The sequence below is a fragment of the Nyctibius grandis genome, chromosome 32 (genome assembly GCF_013368605.1).
Source record: "Nyctibius grandis isolate bNycGra1 chromosome 32, bNycGra1.pri, whole genome shotgun sequence".
Classification (NCBI taxonomy): domain Eukaryota; kingdom Metazoa; phylum Chordata; class Aves; order Nyctibiiformes; family Nyctibiidae; genus Nyctibius; species Nyctibius grandis.
The window spans coordinates 5,068,535-5,092,134 of NC_090689.1; the positions used below are offsets into that span (position 1 = coordinate 5,068,535).

Consider the following 23,600-nt stretch of genomic DNA (forward strand, 5'->3'; position numbering starts at 1 on the left):
ACCACCGCTGCAGCACGGCCGGAGGGCGGGGCACTCAGCCCCCTCCGGTACAGCCCCCTAACCCCGGTACAGCCACCCCCAACCCCGGTACAGCCACCCCCAACCCCGGTACAGCCACCCCCTAACCCCGGCACAGCCGCCCCCAACCCCGGTACAGCCGCCCCCAACCCCGGTACAGCCGCCCCCTAACCCCGGTACGGCTGCCCCAAGCACTCTTGTGCCACCACAAGCAGCTCTCATCCATCTTTGTTCCCAAAAATACTTTATTTATAACAATATATCCATTATCTATAGCATGATCCAAAAATACAGATATACATTTTTACTTTACATTCCTTTTTTTTTTTCTTGTAATAAAAAGATTTATATTCTCTTCCATTTACAAAGGGAACACACACCTAATTCCTTTTAAAAAACAGAACGATGGGGTTAAAGTCGTTTCACCTCCTGTTCAGATGAGCTGCAACAAAGCTGAACCCCGCAGGGTTTCACTAAACACACTAAAGGGTGTTTCGACAATCTTTAGTGGAACATTCCTTTACGTCTATCACAGTCTCGTTCACCCTTCTCCAGGAAAAGTATATTTAACACTGTACATTCAAAAGTCAGGAGAAAGATTTAAATCCTTTAGTAAGCAAAAATGAAGGCTACTGGTGTTTCTGTCTATAAGGAGTATTTAAAAATCATCTCTAAAGCCAGGTGTAAGCGGCCACGAGATGCTCTCGAGCCCGTTGGAGCCGCCGTGCTGGTACATTCTGAGTGGGACAGTTTATTGCTGGTCTCAGATGTCCTGACACATTAGAGTCGTTACATCCTAGAGGAGGATGTTGTACCTCACGCTACTCACAGTTCCTAGCGACCTATCTTGCCTTTGGAGGGCTGATGCTAACTTCTAGAGCTTATTTTTCTTTTTGCTTTGCTGGTTAAAATGGAAAAATATCTGCTCTTCCGAGCTCCAGCCCGCCCTTGCTAACAGAATGCACTTCGCTGTCCTACCTGACCATCTTTTCTGAGCTGAGGGTGGTCACCTTCGCACTTACTCCTCCGTAGCTGCAGCATGTTTCCAGGAAAAGACCTCCAGAGGGTGCAGTGGAATTGCAAGTGATTCCACTACTAATAAAGCCTTAGGGAAAAAAAAAAGGGGAAAAAAAAAAAGTTGTATACAATACCACTGGATGGAAGGGAAAATAAACCCTGAAACGGCATCAACACTAGTCCTGGGGCTGCAGGAATGCTCCGACATTACTCCAGTGTGGAGGGTCCGTGAGGTCTCACTCGCTGGTTACTGAATTACAGGCTGGCTATGAGGTATCATGATTAAAGTTCTCTCAAAAAAAAAAAAGAGGCAGAAAGAAAAAAGAGGGCTGACAGTCTAAGTTCAGGTTGGTGGGACTGTGCTTTTCCTCCAGCAACCTTTTAATTTGTCTGTGTGCTTTCCGGGTGCCACCACAATGGCAACAGTGACAAACGTGCACCAGCCTGTAAACGTGACTATGGAAACTTCATACACAATGACAGGACCCTGGACACAGGGTTGGTTGGGGTTTTTTTTCCCATAGCTGATACAATAATCAAAATGTTCACAGAAAAGCTGTCTCGGGATCAAGAGGTCTCTTCTGTGTCAAGTCTTGACATACCTGCAGCATCTACAAAGCCCGACAGAGCAAAGCAGGGAAGGAAAATCGGCAAGAGCTGTGTTCTACTTTCTTTCATTGCAAAACACAAGTAAGAGGGTCAGTGTAACAGGGGAAAAAAGACTTTTCTTTTGGAAACAGGTGCCAAAATCTGACTAGAAGTGGGTTTTTTTTCCTTCTGTACTGTTTACTCGGGCTGTTTTTACAGCAGAACAAAAGCTTATCTGGAAGTTTCCTCTGCCTTTCCAGCAGTCTATACCAAGAGCTCCTGCACAATGGTATGCAAAGGAGTACACAGCCCTGCACAGGGCAGCCAGCAACACCCGTCAGGGATCACAGCCAGCAAGTTCACGAACCCTGGTGCCTACTGCTGCAGGGTGTTTTGGTTTGGGGCTTTTTTTTTTCCCCCTCCACCAGCAGAACCACCTTTCCCCACAACATCTTTTATTGTAAGCCCCATAATACAGGGGATATATACACAGACAAGAGTTATCTCTGCTCTTCCCTCAACTTCTGCATCCAGAGTAAGGAAAAAAAAACAGAAGGACTTTTGTTTTCCTACTCCTGATTTCCTTCTCTTCCTTCCACTGCAGCAACTGACACTGGGATAACAGCAAGGATTCACATTCATCATCTGAAAGGCAGCTTAAAGAAGTCAAAAACATGCAAATGTCCCCCAAGAAAAAGACAAGAGGTCATTTTAAAATGAATGGCCGCCTTCAACAGCGGTGCTTCACGGCAAAGGCTATTCAAACCCCCCAAGCTACCACAGAGCTGCCTCTTGGGGACGTACACATCCTCCTCACTGGAGCCTTCCCTTAAAGCTTGTTTTCCTGATTTACCCAGGTGCCACACAGGCAGGCACAAGTCACAAAAAATCAGGCCTTCATCTTATTTTATGAATACATCCGACCTTCTGTCTCTAAAGAATACTGTAGGTTTCATCTTCACAGTAACGTACTTAAAAAAATCTTCAGAGAAATGGAAACAGCCAGGAAAGGTCACGCTCTCCCAGTGCTACTGTCACTACGAGACACCACGGGACAATTCCTTCGCTGTGTCAAGGTTTTCTCTCAAAAAGAGACAAACCCTTTTCTAGAAGGAGGTGACAAGTCTAATGGTTTGCTTCTGTTAAGGTTCATGTGAATGGGGGCAAGGTCAAGTAAAACAAAGGCAGTGCAAAGGTAAGACAGACAAAATTCCCCAGAAGAGAAGATGGGAGAGAGGTATGATCCTAGCCCTGCCCTGGCAAAACTCAGCACGGTCCTTGGCTTTGAGGAAAGGGAAACTAGAAACAGAAAACCAGCTTTCCTGTTCCTTTCTGTACTACAAAACCACACAACAAATGTACTTCACACCTAAACAATGGAGCCAACTTCTTTCACGCAGGCTACGACGACGAAAATTCCTTCTTCTCCACCATGCCAAGCTCCAGGGCTAAACTATTCCGATGATGGCGACGCGCCGTGCTGAAGATCCAGGTATTTCCTTCTCCTGCAATGTCTTACGTGGTTTCACAGACTCCTATAAACCAGAGACTACAGCTACCGGCTGCTCTAGCACTTCATAGTAACACCCATTCCAGTGCTGTGCAAGCGTAACATAAATAAAATCCCCGTGGCAAATTCCCTCCCTCCCAAAGTCATTTTCCTATAAAAGAACAGGAATTACAACTGGCCGCTGAACAATTAAATATCATACCAGAAAAAGGAGGGTAGTTTAAAAAAAAAAAATAAAGATAATATTGCAACATGAAGGAAGGAATATATTAAATTCTTCTTGCCTCAGAGGATGTATTCCCCTCTACTCCTTACTTCTTTTTCTTTTTTTCCTGAACACAACGTGGACAAAACCTACAGGGAAAAAGAGGCAGTAATTAGTTGCTGAAGTTAACAACACACAGCCCAAGAGCTCTTTTTATTATTTGGAAACAAGTGGGTGGGAGGGTGGTTTAAAAGCAGCCAGTTGAAGTAACTGCAACAATTTTCATGTCGTGCAGGGAGCGTGGGCAAATGGGAAAGGAACTGTACCAGCCCGGGTGGGCACAAGTGACAGACAGCACTAAGGCTCCCTGGGCACATCAGCCCCTCACAGCTGTGATTCACCTTACTTCATTCACCTAGAAGTTACTCCAAGTAAAGTAACTTCTCCAAGTTTGTCACACAAACTTCTACAGGCAAAAGAAGAAAGATACATTCCTCCAACTCCTGCCTTCCTCTCCCTCCAGTGATCACGGTTCGCTTGCACTTCAGCCCGTTTCTGACAGGCATCTTGTTAATTAGCCGAGAGCAGTCCATTAAACAGAAACCAAGTACAGAACAAGCCTCAGACTCTTTCCAAGCTAAGCAAAACCCAGAGCAGTCTTCAAACTTTGCTTCCAGAAGTGGAAAAAAACCCAAATGTGTCTTCTCAATTCTGCCTGCAGCCACAACTACACAAGACAGCAAACCCGAGGTGTAACATGCGCACGTTTACACAAGCCTCAGGTCAAAACCTGCTCCGTTTATCACGCAGTTTTGCATGTGCCCAGGTCCTTGTTTCTCTCCCACCCGAATCTATAGCAGCTAAGACTCCTGTGGAAGTAGCCTATAGGATGAACATTCCCCTTGTACCTTCTACCTTCACCCAAACACAACCCCAAACCATAGAGGATGCAAACCCTCCGATGACAAGAGCAAAGCTCCTCTGTCACAAAGGGTCACAACAGGGTTTTAATTCCTCCTGTGATTCTTGTAGAGGCAAATTGTAGCCCGATAAAAACCAAAGCGCTGCGTGTTGTCCTACTTACCACTTCCCTTTTGGTTTGGTGGTGAGGTCCACACAAGCGAAGTGGAACCATTCAATTGGGCACTGCAAAACAGAAAGGAAAAACCCACCGAGGAGACGCTTAGTGTTTCACAAACGTTACCTTCAGTTTGTGACCTAACTGAACAAGTGCCCCCTGCCTCGGATGTCACATTGAGGCCGCATCTGGAATATTGTGTCCAGTTCTGGGCCCCTCAGTTCAAGAAGGACAGGGAACTGCTAGAGAGAGTCCAGCACAGAGCCACGAAGATGATGAAGGGGGTGGAACATCTCCCTTATGAGGAGAGGCTGAGGGAGCTGGGTCTCTTTAGCGTGGAGAAGAGGAGACTGAGGGGTGACCTCATTAATGTTTATAAATATGTAAAGGGCAAGTGTCATGAGGATGGAGCCAGGCTCTTCTCAGTGACATCCCTTGACAGGACAAGGGGCAACGGGTGCAAGCTGGAACACAGGAGGTTCCACATAAATATGAGGAAAAACTTCCTTATAGGGAGGGTGACCGAACACTGGCACAGGCTGCCCAGAGAGGGTGTGGAGTCTCCTTCTCTGGAGACATTCAAAACCCGCCTGGACGCGTTCCTGTGTGATATGGTCTAGGCAATCCTGCTCCGGCAGGGGGATTGGACTAGATGATCTTTCGAGGTCCCTTCCAATCCCTGACATTCTGTGATTCTGTGATTCTGTGATTCACAGCGTTGTGATGTAGCAACCATCTGAAAATAAATCATCTCGAGTGCTTACATCTGGGTTGTCACAGCCAATCATTTCTCCATAGGACACCTGGTGGCACAAGCAGTAGGTAGGTTCGTTGGGGTCCACTGGCATGTCTAGGACATCCGAGGGATGCACCGACAGGATGGTATCAGCGAACTCCAATCTGTGGGCAAGGACAGACGGAGGACAAAACACTTTTCAGGTGCAGGCAACACCGTGTTTCTGAGATCTAAATCCCACTTGGGGAAATTAATTTTTAACAATATCTTCCCTAAAACACACTGACCCTACTTTAGAGTTTACATTACATTATCACATATCATCCAATAAATATGATCACAACGTAGGTTTGATCAAACACAAAACATGAGCTTGACTATAAAGGATTAAGAGGAGGATTTATAGATGCCACGACTCCAGTAACAGATTTAATGTACTGATCACTTCTGCCTACAGACAGAAGAATCTGATTTCCCATCCCCACTTTTAATATATATATATATATATATATTCTTTTCTCCTTGCCAGGTATGAGTGAATGCCCTTGCTCTGACAGGAATGTATTAAGTTTACATGTCAGTAACGCTCAGTGGAAACTATTTTTTTCTTTTCTGTCCCTCCATTTAGCCTATTGAAAAATCAGAATTAACAGGGCCCCTCTAATGAACATATGAGAAAGGGGACATGCTTTCTTCCTTGCTTCACAAAACCAGATTCGATTATTCAAGATTATTTAGGACATGATTGTTTGAAAATAACCCCCAGAATTCTCCAAGATTTCTAGAACAACAACATCAGTTTTCATCCTGATGGGTGAGTGTTTCTTTTTACAACTAAGACCACAAGCAACTGCTAAAAATAGCCAAAAATCAAAGCTATTTTCTCCCAGCTTGCCAACAGCGACACTGATCTTGTCCTTCCAGGCACAGGGCATTCCAAACACGCTGAGTTTCCACATGCCAACCAAGGAGTTAATCAACAAAGCTGACTCGTCCTAAGCAGGACACTAATGAAATGGAGTAAGACCAGAACACTCTTAACACCACTCACCAGCCAGACAGAAGTCATAAATACGGTAACATGAGCTCGTGGAAAATTCACGAGGTGTCAAGCTGAAGTCACCAGAGCTGTGACTGGGTATAGGCCTTACCCTCCTTTGAGTTTCTTTTTCTTTGGTGTATCTTCTTCAGATGTTCGCCTGCCTCGACCGCGAGAGGCTCTTTTGTCTTTCTGACTTCGTCCCTCTACAAAGGAAAAAAAACCCCTGTCGTTTCAACCTATGTGAATACCAGAAACATCCCCAGATGTTTTTCTTTTGATGCATTTGTTGTTTTCAAATCCTCCTCCGTAAGTAATTGGATACAAATGCTGATTGTGAAATATGTTTTTACGCCACAAACATGCCAAATTGGCAAGTAGGATGACTGAGGGTGAGGAGGAGGCGAGGAGGAGGGCGACCAAGCTGGTGAAGGGTCTGGAGGGTCTGACCTACAAGGAACGGCTGAGGGAGCTGGGGGTGTTTAGCCTGGAGAAGAGGAGGCTCAGAGGTGACCTTAGTGCAGTCTACAACTACCTGAAGGGAGGTTGTAGTGGAGTGGGAGTCGGCCTCTTCTCCCGGGCAACCAGCGATAGGACAAGAGGACACAGCCTCAAGCTTGGCCAGGGGAGGTTCAGGTTGGACATTAGGAAGCATTTCTTCTCAGCAAGGGTCATTAGCCATTGGAAGGGGCTGCCCAGGGAGGTGGTGGAGTCACCATCTCTGGAGGGGTTTAAGAAAAGCCTGGACATGGCACTTAGTGCCCTGGTCTAGTTGCCATGGTGGTGTCAGGGCAATGGCTGGACTCAATGATCCCAGAGGGCTCTTCCAACCTGGTTGATTCTGTGATTCTGAGCACCAAACTCTTGCGTTGGCAGCTTTGGCAATTAAATCATCACAGTATAACGTTAGTCCGTAGCGTTGTGTGAGATATAAATAGCACCATATTTGATTAGACATGCTGTAATATCTCTTTTTTTAAATCTCAGTATATTTTTAAGCGCTCAGCCAGTTACTCAACAATCGGTTACTCAACAACTAATGTAATTTTTATCTCCACATCCCTGATCTTACCCCTCATTTCACAGTTCAAAGGCATAAAGCTGTGCGGCTGTTAACCAGCCTCAAATTTCACTGTCATCAGGTGAGATTTCCAGCATACATTACAGAAACTGGTACCTTCCTTCAACTCCTAATTTTTCCTGCTGTTCTCAGCTTGATTAGTATTCAAAGTCTGTAAAGGGAGGAAAATAAGCAAATCTCCTCTCCTCAAAAACAGCTTAGAACTAACCTGGTAACAGGTCAAGCCTGAAACTAAGACTGTTCAGCTTGGAGAACAGAAGGCTCCAGGGAAACCTCATAGCAGCCTTCCAGTGCCTGAAGGGGCTACAGGAAAGCGGGAGAGGGGCTTTTTACAAGGGCATGGAGTGACAGGACGAGGGGGAACGGTTTTAAACTGAAAGAGGGGAGATTTAGATGAGATGTGAGGAAGAAATTCTTTGCTGTGAGGGTGGTGAGACCCTGGCCCAGGTTGCCCAGAGAAGCTGTGGCTGCCCCCTCCCTGGCAGTGTTCAAGGCCAGGTTGGATGGGGCTTGGAGCAACCTGGTCTGGTGGAAGGTGTCCCTGCCCATGGCAGGGGGTTGGAACTAGATGGGCTTTAAGGTCCCTTCCAACCCAAACCAGTCTGTGATTCTGTGATTCTACTGAGAGCTGTAAGACTGTTACTCAGACTGTTACTCAAGAGCTGTAAGAACATCAGCTCAGTTTTTTCACTACGTTGGCCAGTAGCCTCCTTACAACCAGTAACCATGGGCTGCCTCGGGGTTGGCTGGCAAGCAGAGACAGTAAGTTAGATCCCAGCACTAGATTTTTTTTCTTCACCTGTTTCTTGCCCACCAGAACACTGTAAATATTGAAAGAGAATTAAAAACAACTAGAGAAGTACACTACAGTGGTACTTCTTTTCTTCCTCCAGAAATAACAGCCTCCTTCGTATCTTAACCTTCCTGTTAGACATGCTCAGTGCTGGAAAAGGCTGTCAACCGTATAAAATTTACGCACTTTTCAGGTTTCGAGCTCCAGGGTTTTCAAAGTCGCTGCCTTCCAGTTTATCTTTCAGATCTGCCTCAAAGCGCGCCAAGTCTGCATCCAGGCGGCGGATATGCTTATCCACCTGCATAGAAGAGGAAACCACCAACTGAATCAGAAGAAAAATGTTAAAATCCCCACGTGAAAACAGGAAGGTGTAATAAATTGGCTGTTATCGGCACGAACAGGAGTATACTGCTCCAGAACAAGGCACAAAAGGGGTGCCCAGCTGGAAAAAGGGAAATGGTCCATACAAAGGGAATTCAGGTGGAGAGAAAAAGAAAAACTCAAAGGAAAATAGGCAAAAGCAAGAGGACCCAATGCCCCTACAGAGAGAAAGGGAGGAAAAGGGGGAAGGAGGTGGTGTAAAGGAGAGTTAAAGTAACCCAGACATATTGCAGCTGCAGGTGTAGCAGAACCCAAAGCACCCCTAGAAACTAGGCAAAACACACCAAGGACAGTCCAATGGATTCCCCTCACTCAAGTTTTATCCAGGGGATAAAATAAACAGAGACAAGAATTATTCAAGGGACAGCTAAATGGACACAGGAGTAGCAGCAGCAGCAAAGTGGAAAGGTGCTTCTTAAGAAATGAGATTCTCCCACCAGGTCCATCGAGGGACGTTTGGTGTCCAATGTACACCAGAATGGTGGAGCTGACGGGTCTCCATTCTTGTGTCACTTGGAAACCAAGATAACTGGGCAGATTTCCTTCCATTCCTCCACAATATAGTATAGAAGCTGAGTTCAAATGTTGCTTACGACTAAGACCAGCCCTAAATAAATTATCAGGTGACAGGGGAGCTGCTGGGGAGGATGGAGTGGGGTAAATTTGCTGGTATTCTTCCACAGCAGATGGGTACTACTGGTCAAGCAATCTCCAAGTGGGATAAACTCACTTCACTCTTCACCAGAAGTGAAGCCTACTCGACACAAAACCTGGTAACACAAGAGGAGGCTTTTTTGGGGAGGGCAACAGTAAGAAAAATAAGCTTGAGGACTAATAATTTGTTTCAGTAACATATTTAAGCAAAAGCATAAATATGTCAGGGAAAACGGACACTGTGGAAGTGTCTTCCACATCCACCATTCCAGAGTGAGACCATTTTTAATAGAAATCTCCCCAGTTTTGATCCTCACCATCTCGTACGTCTGCATGGCCAGCTGGACTTTGTCATCGCTGTACTCTTTACACTTGCTGTAGGCGCTCTGGATCTTCTTCAGATGTTCCACACGCTCCTCGGGTAACATGTTCTTCACGGATTCGATGTATTCTGCTGCAAGACTGTCAATTTCTGCTTTCTTATCTGAAAAGCAGAGACACAGACGTTTTCTCACATGTGTGAGAAAGCTGTCTTCCAAAGCAAGTATTTTTTCCTTCAACCTCTCTATTTAGAAGACCCTTCCTGACAGCTTTCATGCTTCCTCTGATCCTTTAATGTATTGATCTTTTTTAAAAGAACAAAGTTAAAGGTATTCTCTCTTCAACACCTATGGTGTGATTCTGATTTCTCAAGTGTTTTACAGTTAATTGAGGGGATGGGCTCACTATTAAGATCAGAAACTGAACCCACGGGTTCGACTTCCCTGCCACACACAGAACATTGTATTTGCTGCACAGCCATTTGCTATTCTAATAGTTCAAATTAAAAATCATTAACGTGCAACCAGATACCAACAGAAACCTCAAAAAAGAAAAAGAATTGGTTTTACAAGACACATGGCAATCTGCAACTCAGCAGATGGGGAAATACGTGCAAGTAAGGCCATCCAAGGGGCCATTGGGTACAGAGATCACACAGCTACAAATCAACACACAACTGCCAAAAAAATATCTAGTCCTGTGAGCTGGACCCTCGCAGAAAAGGAGCAAACGCTGCACAGAGCTCAAGTCGAGAAAAAGAAAAGCGGGAGAGGGGAGACACGTCTCCCCAGGGCTCTTCCTGCCCTTCAGGCTGAGGCTCTCGACCAGACTTCGCTTACCAAGACACCCGCACACACCTTCTGTTCTCTGGTCCAACTCCCGCATCAGCTGGAAGTTCCTCTGCAGCTCGCAAGGCAGGTTTTCGATACCTGGAACAGAAAGGCCAACAACTACTTGTCCTGGTTTGGCCCAAACCAGGCCAATTTTCCTTTCAGTGATTTTTACTTTCAGCTCAGTCTCCTCTAAGTAACTGCACTTTCTGAAACTAACTACATGTTTTGCAGACAGTGTCTGCTTCCAGGACTGATAACACTCGAAGTTTGTAGTTATCACTGAGGCACCGGTAGGGATGTTGTGCAGAAAGGCTCTTGCTGTACTTGTTCTTGAGAGAAACCAAGGTCACTGCTGAATTCCTCACTGCTTACGAGTGAAGAGCCGAAGGGGGGTCGCAGCTGCAGGGGGGAGCGGACAGGGCAGGTGACCCAAAATTGACCAGCGAGGGTATTCCATCCCACACACGTCATTCTCGGTATAAAGGGGGGGGATCACGAGGGTCTCGCTCTCTTTCTGCTATGGCCGGCGTCCAAGGAGGACTCCGACTGTTTTCCTGCTGCCCCCGATCCCGATCCGTGCATCCCTGAATCCAGCTCTCGACTGTCGCTAGGCCCAGCCTGGGCCTTCCCGGAGCCTGCCCTGCAGTGCCGGTGGTGACGTGGCTGACTTCAGGGGAGCTCAATCTTGGTTTTGTATATATATTTGTATATATTTGATTATTTCTATTATTGTTATTATACTCTTTTTCATTATTATAGTTTATTAAAACTGTTTTAACTTTCCAACCCAGAAGTCTCTCTCCCTTTTCCCTTTCCCTCTGGGGGGGAGGGGGGGCGGATAACAGAGAGCATCTGCCACAGGTTTAATAGCTGGCCCAGCTTTAACCCGTGACACTACTACAGCCCGTTCTCCTCACAGCAGCTGCGTGACCCCCCGCTGTGTTAAGCACACACCTGCGGAGGGGCACAGAAGCAGCCTGCAGCCCCTGGGCCACCAAAATCGGGAATAAAGCTCCTTAACGCCGGGTTTTAGCATTAACGAGCAGGCATTGCTTTATTCGGCTGAGGGGCATGGGGGAGCGCTCCATTAACACGCCCACTTACTCCTGTAAGAACCAGCACAGGATCTTCTCCTTGGAGCCACCCGCACGTGTCAACAAAAATGCCTTGACCACGATTGCGCAGAAGCGGGGTCACACAGCGGACAGCACCACAATGGGGGGATTACAACCACCAGAGCCCACCCGAGACCCCTTCCCCAATTTAGTATGCGTGCCCAAAGACATTACAGACTGCATTAGCATATGCATAAGGTTTCTTGGAACAGGTGGGCTTTCCTCGGCAGTTGTATGAATATTCATTTTTCTATAATGAGCGTGCATTTGTGCCTCGCTGGGCATGTTAATGGAGCGCTCCCCCATGCCCCTCGGCCGAATAAAGCAACGCCTGCTCGTTAATGCTGAAACCCGGCGTTAAGGAGCTTTATTCCCCATTCCGGTGACAGCCTGACGCGCCCGAGCGGCCCGGTTACCTCAGGAGCGCTGACCCACGCGCGCCCAGCCCTCGGCGGGGCCGGCGCTCACCCCGCAGCCGCGCTGCTCCCGCTGGTTATGAGCGAGCCGGCGGCGCACAGCGCGACAGGAACCGAGCGGCGCCCCGGGACCGCACGGCCCAGGAACGGGGGGAGCGCGGCGGGCGGGCGGGCGCTCGGGCCCCTCGCAGCCCGCCATGGCCGCCCCGCCCCGGCGCGCAGTGATGACGCACCGCGGCGGCTGATGACGCAGCGCGGCACCGCCCCCCCCGCCCAGCCCATGGCGCAGTTCTAATTCCCGCGCCGCCGCCGCCGCCGCTGCCCCGGTTGCCGCCGCCGCACACCTTCCCCCCGCCGCCCCCCCCCCCGCCGCGCGGCGCCCCGCGCTCACTGTCCAGGTAGTGCTCCAGGTACATGGCGGTCGCCATCTTGCGGCCCGCGCCGCCCCGCCGCCGCCGCCGCTTCCCGCCGCCTGCCGGGCCCGCATGACAAGGGCCGCGGCCCCGGCCTTATCCCATATTCGTAGCCTGCCCGGCGCTCATTGGTCGACGGGGACGCTCCCGCTTGCATATTCATGAGGGGCAAGGCGGGCGGAGGGCGGGGCCTCCCTTCCCGCCTCGCCGCCTCCCTGGAGGACCTCGGCGCCTCTGTGCCCTTCCGCCGGCTAGAGCGGCGCAGAGGCGCTCGCCGGGATTGGCCGAGCGGTGGCGGAAGGGGCGGGGCGTGCGGAGCGCGCGCGCTATGGCGGGGCGGCGCGGGGCGCTGATCGTGCTGGAGGGGATGGACCGCGCCGGCAAGAGCACGCAGGGCCGGCGGCTGGTGGAGGCGCTGCGGGCCGGCGGGCACAGCGCTGACCTCCTCCGCTTCCCGGGTACGAGGCGTGCCGGAGCCCGGAGGGGACGGGAGGGAGGGGAGGGAGTCCCGCTAGGCCGGGCCGCGGCGCTCGGTCTGACCCGCGCGGGGTGCGGGGGCGCCATCGGGGGGCTCTCGGGGCGCACCCGGCCCCTGCCCTCCTCCACCCGTGACAGACAGATAGACCCCCTCCCACCCGTGACAGACAGATACACCCCTACCCCGGACAGACTGACCTCCTCCCACCCAGTACAGACAGACAGATAGACCCCCGCTCCAGACAGACCGACCTCCTCCCACCCGTGACAGACAGATGGACCCCCACCCCGGGTGGACCAATCCCCTCCACCCGTGACAGACAAACCGACCTCCTCCCACCTGTGACAGATAGACCCCGGACAGCCTGACGTGCCCCCAGGACAGATGGACACCCCCTTGGCAGCAGCGCCTCAGGGCAGTGTTCTCGCCTTCTCACCCTCTTCCCTACAGAGAGGACGACGGAGATCGGGCAGCTCATCAGCTCCTACCTGGGGAAGGAGAAGAACCTGGAGGACCACACCGTTCACCTGCTCTTCTCCGCTAACCGCTGGGAACACGTGTAAAGATCCTCTTCCTTATGTTGTAACAGAAAAACGTGAGGCTTTGAATCCTGCCCAGGGTTTTAGCTCGCAGTGGGTACAGCAGGTACGAGAGCACGTTCCTGTTTAGCAAGGGAGACGTGGCTGGAAGCAACGTGTCAAGGACCATTAGCACCTCGTACAGCTTTGGATTTATTTTTCCCAGATCAAATCCCACAGTTTGCTTTTTGAAACCATCAGGTGCGATGTTTTCCATCCCTGTGGCCTACTGGATTCAAGAACTGGGGAGCTGAGACTGTACCAGTCTAGCCTGTGAATTTAAAAAATGTCTTCACCGAAAGAGTTGTCAAGCACTGGCACAGGCTGCCCAGGGCAGTGGGGGAGTCCCCATCCCTGGGGGGATTTAAAAGCCGTGTAGATGTGGTGCTGAGGGACATGGGGTAGTGGTGGCCTTGGCAGTGCTGGGTTAATGGTTGGACTTGATGATCTTAAAGGCCCTTTCCAACCAAAATGATTCTGTGATTCAGCCGTGAGTGGCTACCCTTGCTTTTGGCCCAGCTGAGTCTTCACATGTGGAGCGAGGGAAATTGGTGTCAGCTGTTGCTTTCCCCTAGAAATCTATATTGCAAAATGGTTTTAATTATTTTAAAACCAGCATTGCTGATTCTGCCAAGCGAACTAGGAGGGCAGAAGGCAGGTGAATGAGCTGCAGTAAGAACTGTCGTTGTGAATAAAGGACACTTTGCTCTGACCGAGGCAGAGGGTGTCACAAACCTACAGCGCCACTTAAAAAGGGAAGAGGACTAAGCTGGTCATGCCTAAACATAGTTCATCTGTGATCTTGCCTGTAAGCCGTGGAGCTGCCTAGAGCAGCGCCCTGCGCTGGGGCACCCTGAACTTGGGTGTCTTGAAAGGGTATTTGCTTGATGTCTGTTAGAGGACAGAGCAGAAACAGCTGTTTGTCTGCCACCAGCGTCGTGGAGCGCTGCTAACGATCCCTGGTTATGATGATGTACGTTAATAGAGAAGCCCTGGCCTCATGAACAGCCTTTTAGACGAACTCCTTCCATTCATGTCACCAGAAAGGAGTGTAACTATTTTTTTTCTTCTCCCACATGGTCTCCAGACCGCTGATGAAAGAGAAGCTACATCAAGGGATCACGCTCGTGGTTGACAGATACGCCTTTTCTGGAGTGGCCTTCACCAGTGCCAAAGAGGTGAGTGAGACCTCCAGCAGCCCCTGCCCCTCGCTGTATGTGGGGAAACGGCTCCAGTTAGAGGCCTGATACGGACGTCGGGGTGCGTGGCCCAGGCTCCTCCTCTGGGGAAATGGGGATTGAAATTGAGGGGTGGAAGTTCCAGCTCAGATCTGTTTGCTGGGTCTACCCCTTCCCCAGAAAGGGCAGAGAAACTCATTTGGTTCCTCTTTGTCAGTCTGGACAGACTCCTGGCTGTTGGGAAGCCAGTCTCTGACTCTGGAGAATGATTATGTGAGTTCATTTGAGATTCTCTACGCTTGCTCTGGCTGCTGGCTCATAAATGTGCAAAGAATAACAGGACCGTGTGCGCTGGAAGGGACCTGTGGAAGTCACGAAGCCCAACCTCCTGCTCAAGAGTAGGTCTAATGTCAGACAGGCTGCTCAGGGCTGCGTCCAGCCAAGGTTTGAGTATCTCCAGGGGTGTAGATCCACAACCTTTCTGGGCTCTTTTTCCCGTGTTTGCTCACCCTCATGGTAAAAATTATTTTCTTCATTGAGCCTGAACTGTTCAAGTCCCCACTTGTGCCTTTTGGCCTGTCTCTGCTTTCAAGCCAAGTCAGCTCTGTCAGCCTCCCTTTGGGTCCTTCTGCACAGCTGTAAGATCCTCCTGAGTCTTGTGCTCATTATTGTGCTCTTGAGGGGGCTGTCCTGGAAGATCACCCAGCTCTCCTGGGCCTCTTTGCCTTCCATGTGAGTTTCCCAGGGCGTCCTGCTAAGAGGTCCCTAATAAACAGAAATCTGCTCTCCTGAAGTCCACCCTGGTGGTTCTGTTTGTCCTGTTGACTCCTCTCCAGATTTTAAACCGCTGTCTCGTGTTCGTTGCAGGCAAGGGCTGCCCTTGACCTTCACATCTTTCTTGCTTGTGAGTAACAAATCCAGTGTCAAGACTTTGTTCAGCACGCTCCAGAAACATGGATTGCTTGTGCCCAGGAGATAGGCAGGTGGTTGAGATCCTCCAGAAGTACCCGGACCTGCAATTGTGATCCTCCTTCCAGCTCTGTCTAAAGAAGGTTCCCCAACATCCTCTCTTCAGCCAGGCAGGCTATAGCAGGTCCCACCCCAACATCACCTGGGTTGTGCTGCTCTCAGGTGAACCTCCATTATCATATCATCCCCTGGACATTTCCTTCTGGCCTCCCACCTCCAGTTCTCTACAGATTGCCGACCTTCCCCTGACAAACCTAGCTTAAGGCTCTCTTCACCAACTTAGCAAGCCTCTTCGCCTAGATACTCTTCTCCCACTCATCCCATTCCTGCTCAGTAGCCATCCCGTGGTCATAGAAGCTGAAGCCCTGCCTGCAACACCAGCTGTGGAGCTGAGTTAACCTACGTTCATTCCTGACCAAGCCTTTCCTCCTTCTCCTGGAAAGATTGAGGAGATCCTGCCCCCCCCCCCCATGCCCTGCACCCACACCTCCAGAGCCCTGCAGTCACTCTCAATATATCACAGAATCACAGACTGGTTTGGGTTGGAAGGGACCCTAAAGACCATCCAGTTCCAACCCCCTGACACAGGCAGGGACACCTTCCACCAGACCAGGTTACTCCAAGCCCCATCCAGCCTGGCCTTGAACACTGCCAGGGAGGGGGCAGCCACAGCTTCTCTGGGCAACCTGGGCCAGGGTCTAACCACCCTCACAGCAAAGAATTTCTTCCTCAGATCTCATCTCAATCTCCCCTCTTTCAGTTTAAAACCGTTCCCCCTCGTCCTGTCACTCCATGCCCTTGTAACAAGCCCCTCTCCCGCTTCCCTGTAGCCCCTTCAGGTACTGGAAGGTGCTAGAAGGTCTCCCCGGAGCCTTCTCTTCTCCAGGCTGAACAGCCCCAGCTCTCTCAGCCTGTCTCCACAGCAGAGGGGCTCCAGCCCTCTGAGCATCTCCGTGGCCTCCTCCGGACTCGCTCCAACAGCTCCGTGTCCTTCTTGTGTTGGGGGCCCCAGAGCTGGACGCAGCACTGCAGGGGGGGTCTCAGGAGAGCGGAGCAGAGGGGCAGAATCCCCTCCCTCGCCCTGCTGGCCACGCTGCTGGGGATGCAGCCCAGGACACGGGTGGCTTTCTGGGCTGCCAGCGCACGTTGCCGGCTCGTGTTGAGCTTCTCATCACCCATCACCCCCAAGTCCTGCTGCTCTCAATCCATTCTCCGCCCAGCCTGGATTTGTGCTTGGGATTGCCCTGACCCACGTGCAGGACCTTTTATATATATTTGAGATCATCCTGAAAGTATCATGTGGATGGGCAGTAAAAATTAACAGAGGGTTGGAAAAACCTCACTGGTGTCTCCCCAACAGAAGGGCAACGGAGCTGGTGAAGGGTCTGGAGCACAAGTGTGATGAGGAGCGGCTGAGGGACCTGGGGGTGTTTAGCCTGGAGAAAAGGAGGCTGAGGGGAGACCTTCTCGCTCTCTACAACTACCTGAAAGCAGCTGTATGGAGACTCAAAATATGACTTGGTATTTAGCTCTGATGGCCTCTGCAGAAGAGAGATTAAAATCTTTAGCTCTGTCCAACTTAAATCAGCATGAGGTGCACAGCACCTAGCAAAGCCTGGCCCCCAAGTCACCAGGACTGAATTCCCACGTGACAAGCTGTGATATTGCCTTTTCAGTTCGTAGCCTGTGCTCAGTGTTTCGGGCTGTTCCTTTCCCACCCCACTCTCCAGCTAACCCGCTTCTTTCCCTTTTTTGCCCTCCTTTCGTTCACCTCAGACTTGCTTGTCTTTCTTTGGGACAGAACTTCTGCCTGGACTGGTGCAAACAGCCTGACATCGGACTCCCAAAGCCAGACCTGATTCTGTTTCTTCACTTAAGCCCAGAGAAAGCAGCGGAACGAGGGAACTTTGGAAATGAACGTTACGAGAACAGCTCCTTCCAAGAGAAAGTTCTCCAGTCCTTCCATCATCTGATGAAGGACGAGACATTAAACTGGAAGGTGAGGAAATGACTAACGAACGTGCCTGTCACAGACCAGGGTGGGGTCTCTCATGACAGCTCCCTAGTTGCGCCCATCGCATCCCTGTGCTCCCCCTTCCTGCCCCTTTTCAGCGGTCAGGGGGACTCTTGGGGGACCAGCCAAGGGCACTGTGGCAGTGAGGGCACTTCCCTGTTCCAGGACAGCCTACGAGGCCCCGTTGGGGTCAGGGGGAAGACTGTTGTTTGGTGGATTTGTTTTCCAAAAGAGCTTTCTGGAAATCACAGAATCAACCAGGTTGGAAGAGCCCTCTGGGGTCATCGAGTCCAACCGTTGCCCTGACACCACCCTGTCAACTAGACCAGGGCACTAAGTGCCATGTCCAGGCTTTTCTTAAACCCCTCCAGAGATGGTGACTCCACCACCTCCCTGGGCAGCCCCTTCCAATGGCTAATGACCCTTGCTGAGAAGAAATGCTTCCTAATGTCCAACCTGAACCTCCTCTGGCGAAGCTCGAGGCTGTGTCCTCTTGTCCTATCACTAGTTGCCTGGGAGAAGAGGCCGACTCCCACTGCGCTACAACCTCCCTTCAGGTAGTTGTAGACTGCACTAAGGTCACCTCTGAGCCTCCTCTTCTCCAGGCTAAAGATCGTTCTTTTTTCTTAAAGACAAACTGCCAAACCTGGGTAAAAAGCAGTGGGACACCCCTGTGCTCTTCCCTGCCTCTTTCCTTGGAGTCCTGCAACATCTGCTGAGGATTCTGGAGGTTTTTTGGGTCCTCCTGCAGCTTGTGTCTGCCTTACCAATGATCACCTTCCTTCTCACATGGCCAGCTTATGGCAGCATGTGCTGTCTTACTGCTACCAGAAGTCTCTCCAAATACACGATCTCTTTTGTTCCGTGCTGCTGCGTCGCTTTTCCTTCTCGCTCATCGCTTGGAGCAGTTTGCAGCAGCCTTATCCCAGAAGAGGAGGTGTTCCCTCTTTATCCCATGTGTAGATCCCCTAGGCTGAGGTTTTCCTGAGGGCATCCAATTTACCATCTCCATCCCCCTGTCGGCGCTCGGTCATGAGATACAGGCACCATCTGTTCATTCTGGAGCTTTCATGCAGACAGGGGAGGACACAGGCTATGAATAGTCACCAGCAGCTGGAGATGGACACAGGTTTGCCAAATGATCAGACTGCATAAGGTAAACTTAATTCTTCACAGCCTGTTTCAGGTAAACATGATTCCATCCCAGGATTTTCTTTGTGTATTGTCAGAACCTGAAGGACCTAAATGTACAACAAGCTCGTCAACTAGAACTTTTATTCCAGTAAAAGTTGTGGTAGGAAATTGCCTTTCCCACATCACAATGACTGAGTGGAGAAAGAGGCGGACAGAAAACATGGACCACAGCACAGAAACCCCAAAAGAATGCATTTAACAAGTGTGCTGTCATGTGAGAACTTGTGTAGAGTGTGTAAACTCTGATCTTTGTTGGCATTACAGCAGTGGGACTCATTTCTCTTATTACCTGTTTTTTTTCATTTTCTTTCTATTTTTTCTTTTTTTCTTCTATTTTTTCTATTTTTTTCTTTTTTCTCTTCTCTTTTCTCTTCTCTTCTCTTTTCTCTTCTCTTCTCTTTTCTCTTCTCTTTTCTCTTCTCTTCTCTTCTCTTCTCTTTTCTCTTCTCTTCTCTTTTCTCTTCTCTTTTCTCTTCTCTCTTCTCTCCTCTCTCCTCTCCTCTCTCTTCCTCTCTCTTCCTCTCTCTTCCTCTCTCTTCCTCTCTCTTCCCCCCTCTTCCCCCCTCTTCCCCCCTCTTCCCCCCTCTTCCCCCCTCTTCCCCCCTCTTCCCCCCTCTTCCCCCCTCTTCCCCCCTCTTCCCCCCTCTTCCCCCCTCTTCCCCCCTCTTCCCCCCTCTTCCCCCCTCTTCCCCCCTCTTCCCCCCTCTTCCCCCCTCTTCCCCCCCTTTTTGTTTCCCTTTTTGTTTCCCTTTTTGTTTCCCTTTTTGTTTCCCTTTTTGTTTCCCTTTTTGTTTCCCTTTTTGTTTCCCTTTTTGTTTCCCTTTTTGTTTTCTGTCTGTTGCTTGAAAGGAGGTTTTGCTAAAGCAACGCATCTGTTTAAAAGATCCCAAACTGCGCAACTACCGAACAGATAAATATCAGAATAGATGATGAAGAGGCGTCCCCGAAATGAGCAGGGAAATCCCGTTTCGGTGTTAAAGGTGTAGTCAGTGTTCCTGGCTCTTTGCCCCTCGGGGTCAGACAGAATAACAGACACCCACCACTGCCAAAGAACCCTTTAGCCCAGGGCGTGAAGCGCAGCTCGTACCATTGGTTACACAAAGAACTTGAGAACTCTCTATGAATCTTCTCACCAAATCCTTCCTTCACCTTGGTCACTCCCTCAGCTGCTAGTCTTTAAACCTCAGGCTGAGGACCTCAGCTTGCAGTGTTTCAAGAAAAAAAACAAACCACAACAAACCTGAAACTGGAACATCATGTGGGTTTTTAGAGGTTCCTACTCTGCTGGGTGGAGTTTATGTTGCAGAACCGCTGAAGGATCAGTATGCTGATGGTTCTGGGGGACTGCAGTACAGGATGAAGAATGTTTACCTGACTTAGGTCATATGCCCCAAAATCTGTCAGCAAACAACATGCTGAGTCCAGAGGAGGCCACGGAGATGCTCAGAGGGCTGGAGCCCCTCTGCTGTGGAGACAGGCTGAGAGAGCTGGGGCTGTTCAGCCTGGAGAAGAGAAGGCTCCGGGGAGACCTTCTAGCACCTTCCAGTGCCTGAAGGGGCTACAAGAAAGCTGGAGAGGGGCTTTTTACAAGGGCAAGTAGTGACAGGACGAGGGGGAACGGTTTTAAACTGAAAGAGGGGAGATTGAGATGAGATGTGAGGAAGAAATTCTTTGCTGTGAGGGTGGTGAGACCCTGGCCCAGGTTGCCCAGAGAAGCTGTGGCTGCCCCCTCCCTGGCAGTGTTCAAGGCCAGGTTGGATGGGGCTTGGAGCAACCTGGTCTGGTGGAAGGTGTCCCTGCCCGTGGCAGGGGGTTGGAACTGGATGGTCTTTAAGGTCCCTCCCAACCCAAACCATTCCATGATTCTATGCAGCAGCAGTTTCTTCTGTTTCCGTTCATCCAGCCCCACATCTACTTCTTAAATGTCTTATTCCTAAATAAAAGGTTTTTCCAATTCCTCTCCAGCAGCAGTGCGCAGGAGGTGTAATTAGCTCATTTCACTGCTCATGAATAAGTAACAATATTGAGTAATGGAGGGAGCAGATGTAACTGCAGGGTGAGTTTTTCTCATTTGGTGGTGTTAATTGAGCAACATGTTTATTTTTTTTGTCTTGGAAACAGATAATGGATGCTTCAAAGAGCATAGAAGACCTGCACAGAGATATCAAGTCCCTTGCAGAGGTAACCATGCAGGAAGTTCAGAATAAACCTTTGGGAGAGCTCTGGAAATAAAAGCTTTATGCGGGTTATTCTTTTAGACCTAAGGGACAACTCACCTCTTGGATCTCCTCAGCTGGATGAGCCCCCTCCATCACCTTCCAGTCACCACAGCTTCGATCCCACGTATTCCCTGGCGTCCTTGTGATTTTATCTGCTCCTCCCCACCAGCCTGCATAGTTCCTGCTGTATTTTATAAATGAACATATGATGAGCACATAAATCTCTCGTAAAAACCTCCCTGCTTCAAGTCAGAGCCCTTCTAGCCCCAGTCCTGTCGTGCAGATGTGGGTATGGAGCCCAGGGCTGCCCCTGGACACGGGCAGCAGCACCAGCCTTCCCAGTTTTGGGGAACTGCCATGGTTTGGACTCTTCTGCCTTTCCAGTAGATGCATCCTGTGCTGAAACTGTTTGTAGACGACTTGCTAATAAATTATTCTTTTAAACATTTTGCACAGGGCTTTTTTTTTTTTTTGGTATGATCATTTATCTTCTAGAAGGCTCGATGGGAGGTGAAGGTGCTGCAGTTCAGGCACTAAACCCAGCAGTTTGCTAGAGGTGTGGAATGAAGGGAGAGAGGAATTCAAGTCTGTTCAGTGAGAACGAGACACAAACTGAACTGCTGTGAGCAGGTAAGAGTCTGAAATCGATGTGTCAGCTCCTACCAAGGCCAGTTTCAAGGGCGAATGGCACATGAATTATTTTAGACTGGTCAAGTTACTCCTGTGGCCAAGATCAGAGGACTAGTCACCTGTGACTAGTGCAATTTAAACAGCCCAGCACAGGCTGCAGAGCAGCTTTGAATTCCTCTGAGGCATCAGGACCAACCAGCAAACCACAATAAACTGGAGGGTTAAATCAAATAAGGTGCACTGAGATATGGGGATGACCAGAAGAGTTAATGTGTCTGCTGGACAGTTAACTCACCTTCTGGCAGTGTGGGCTGGACTGAGCTCCAAGCTGGCTGATACAGAGACTAAATCCTGCTCTAACTCTTAGTGAGAGAGGTGGATCGGACTGATCCACTAGCAGGGAGAGGAAGGCAAAGGTTTAAACCAAAATTGCTGATGCAAACATCAGCTGAAATGGAAAAAGCTGCTGCCTTCACTCTGCAGCTGCCCAGCACGTGGTAGCAGAAACACTCCTTGTGAAGGAGGTGAGCACCTGTAATGCTGAATCAGGCCCTTCCAGCAACACTGGAAGGAGATGACACACACAGAAGTCATCTAATTCATGTTAGCTTTAGGCTCCTGCCTAAAAAGCCAGAAATCCCTGTCAAAGAGCTAAGAAAGCTAAGCTCAGCTCTGTGTTTGGGGTTGTGCTGACACTCGGGTAAAATCTTGTCTGGCTGAGCTGTCCTTAACCATAAAAGCACGAACATGAAGTAGTAACTCTTCCTGGGTACAAATCAAGAGGGAGATGCAGCCCGAGTGACCAGCCCTCAACAAAACCAGCCTGCCCACAGCAGCAGAGGGTGCAGCGGCCCGATTCAAGTGCCATGTCCTGCCACTGCACAGCAAAACAGGAACAATTGTTGCATCGCTGATGCTCGCTTCTGTAACATGGACCCCTGCAGAGCTGGGGTTTCAAAGGCCACCTGGAAACTGATGCTATGGAACTGATGCTACAGGCTGGGGGAAGAGTGGTTAGAAAGCGGCCCAGCAGAAAGAGCCCTGGGGGTGCTGATTGACAGCCGGCTGAACGTGAGCCAGCAGTGTGCCCAGGTGGCCAAGAAGGCCAATGGCATCCTGGCCTCTAGCAGGAATAGTGTAGCCAGCCGGTCTAGGGAAGTGATCGTCCCTCTGTACTGGGCACTGGTGAGGCCGCACCTTGAATCCTGTGTCCAGTTCTGGGCCCCGCACTTCAAGAGAGATGTTGAGGTGTTGGAGCGAGTCCAGAGGAGGGCGACCAAGCTGGTGAAGGGTCTGGAGGGTCTGACCTACGAGGAACGGCTGAGGGAGCTGGGGGTGTTTAGCCTGGAGAAGAGGAGGCTCAGAGGTGACCTTAGTGCAGTCTACAACTACCTGAAGGGAGGTTGTAGTGAAGTGGGAGTCGGCCTCTTCTCCCAGGCAACCAGCGACAGGACAAGAGGACACAGCCTCAAGCTTGGCCAGGGGAGGTTCAGGTTGGACATTAGGAAGCATTTCTTCTCAGCAAGGGTCATTAGCCATTGGAAGGGGCTGCCCAGGGAGGTGGTGGAGTCACCATCTCTGGAGGGGTTTAAGAAAAGACTGGACGTGGGACTTAGTGCCCTGGTCTAGTTGCCGTGGTGGTGTCAGGGCAATGGTTGGACTCGATGATCCCAGAGGGCTCTTCCAACCTCATTGATTCTGTGAAAGCTGTCAGTTAAATAAATAAACAGCGGATTTCCTTAAAGGAAACAAATTTCACTTTCCCACCTACTTTTGAGCCTCTGCCTGGCTCCTTCCCCTCCACCTCAAAAGCACACGTGGCAGAGACTGACCAAAAACACATGTCCTGCTGTGGGAGGGCTTACACTGTGTTTAGAAGCAGCGAGATGCTGCGCTGCTCAGCAGGGACAGCCTTCAAGTACTGTTTTGTTGCCCCACGTTCATACAACTTCAAATTCCAGTAGCAGAATTGCTCATGGAAGTGTTTTCTTTTCCTGCCAGCCTGTCTCCAGGTGCTCAGTCCCAAGAAGCATAATCAGATACACCAAAAGGAAGATAAAAAGTCATCCCTATAGCTCAACTTTTGCTCCCATCTGCCTTCTTTGCCCTAAAAGGGTGAAAACTGCAATCGTTTCGACAGGG

At 50.0% G+C, this 23,600-nt stretch overlaps 2 protein-coding genes across 6 annotated transcripts; one reads left to right on the top strand and one right to left on the bottom strand.

Moving 5' to 3' along the window:
• Positions 1–245: 245 nt before the first annotated feature.
• ING5 (inhibitor of growth family member 5) lies at positions 246–12,307 on the bottom strand. Of its 4 annotated transcripts, none has more exons than XM_068421041.1 (9): positions 12,177–12,307; positions 10,261–10,350; positions 9,418–9,584; positions 8,252–8,363; positions 6,304–6,397; positions 5,181–5,316; positions 4,423–4,484; positions 3,418–3,487; positions 246–3,158 (listed from the first exon to the last, which is right to left on the bottom strand). In XM_068421041.1, the coding sequence occupies exons 1-8, from the start codon at positions 12,211–12,213 to the stop codon at positions 3,445–3,447; spliced, it is 741 nt and encodes a 246-aa protein (XP_068277142.1). In that variant the 5' UTR covers positions 12,214–12,307; the 3' UTR covers positions 246–3,158; positions 3,418–3,444. The 4 variants fall into 4 exon arrangements, with proteins under 4 accessions (XP_068277142.1, XP_068277143.1, XP_068277144.1 ...); XM_068421042.1 differs by having other exon boundaries at positions 10,279–10,350; positions 12,177–12,305; XM_068421043.1 differs by lacking the exon at positions 12,177–12,307 and adding an exon at positions 11,786–11,959.
• Positions 12,193–21,274, top strand: DTYMK (deoxythymidylate kinase). Of its 2 annotated transcripts, XM_068421046.1 has the most exons (6): positions 12,193–12,656; positions 13,127–13,235; positions 14,342–14,432; positions 17,203–17,400; positions 20,731–20,790; positions 20,868–21,274. In XM_068421046.1, the coding sequence occupies exons 1-6, from the start codon at positions 12,527–12,529 to the stop codon at positions 20,871–20,873; spliced, it is 594 nt and encodes a 197-aa protein (XP_068277147.1). In that variant the 5' UTR covers positions 12,193–12,526; the 3' UTR covers positions 20,874–21,274. The 2 variants fall into 2 exon arrangements, with proteins under 2 accessions (XP_068277147.1, XP_068277146.1); XM_068421045.1 differs by having other exon boundaries at positions 12,194–12,656; positions 20,731–21,274.
• The last annotated feature ends 2,326 nt before the right edge of the window (positions 21,275–23,600 follow it).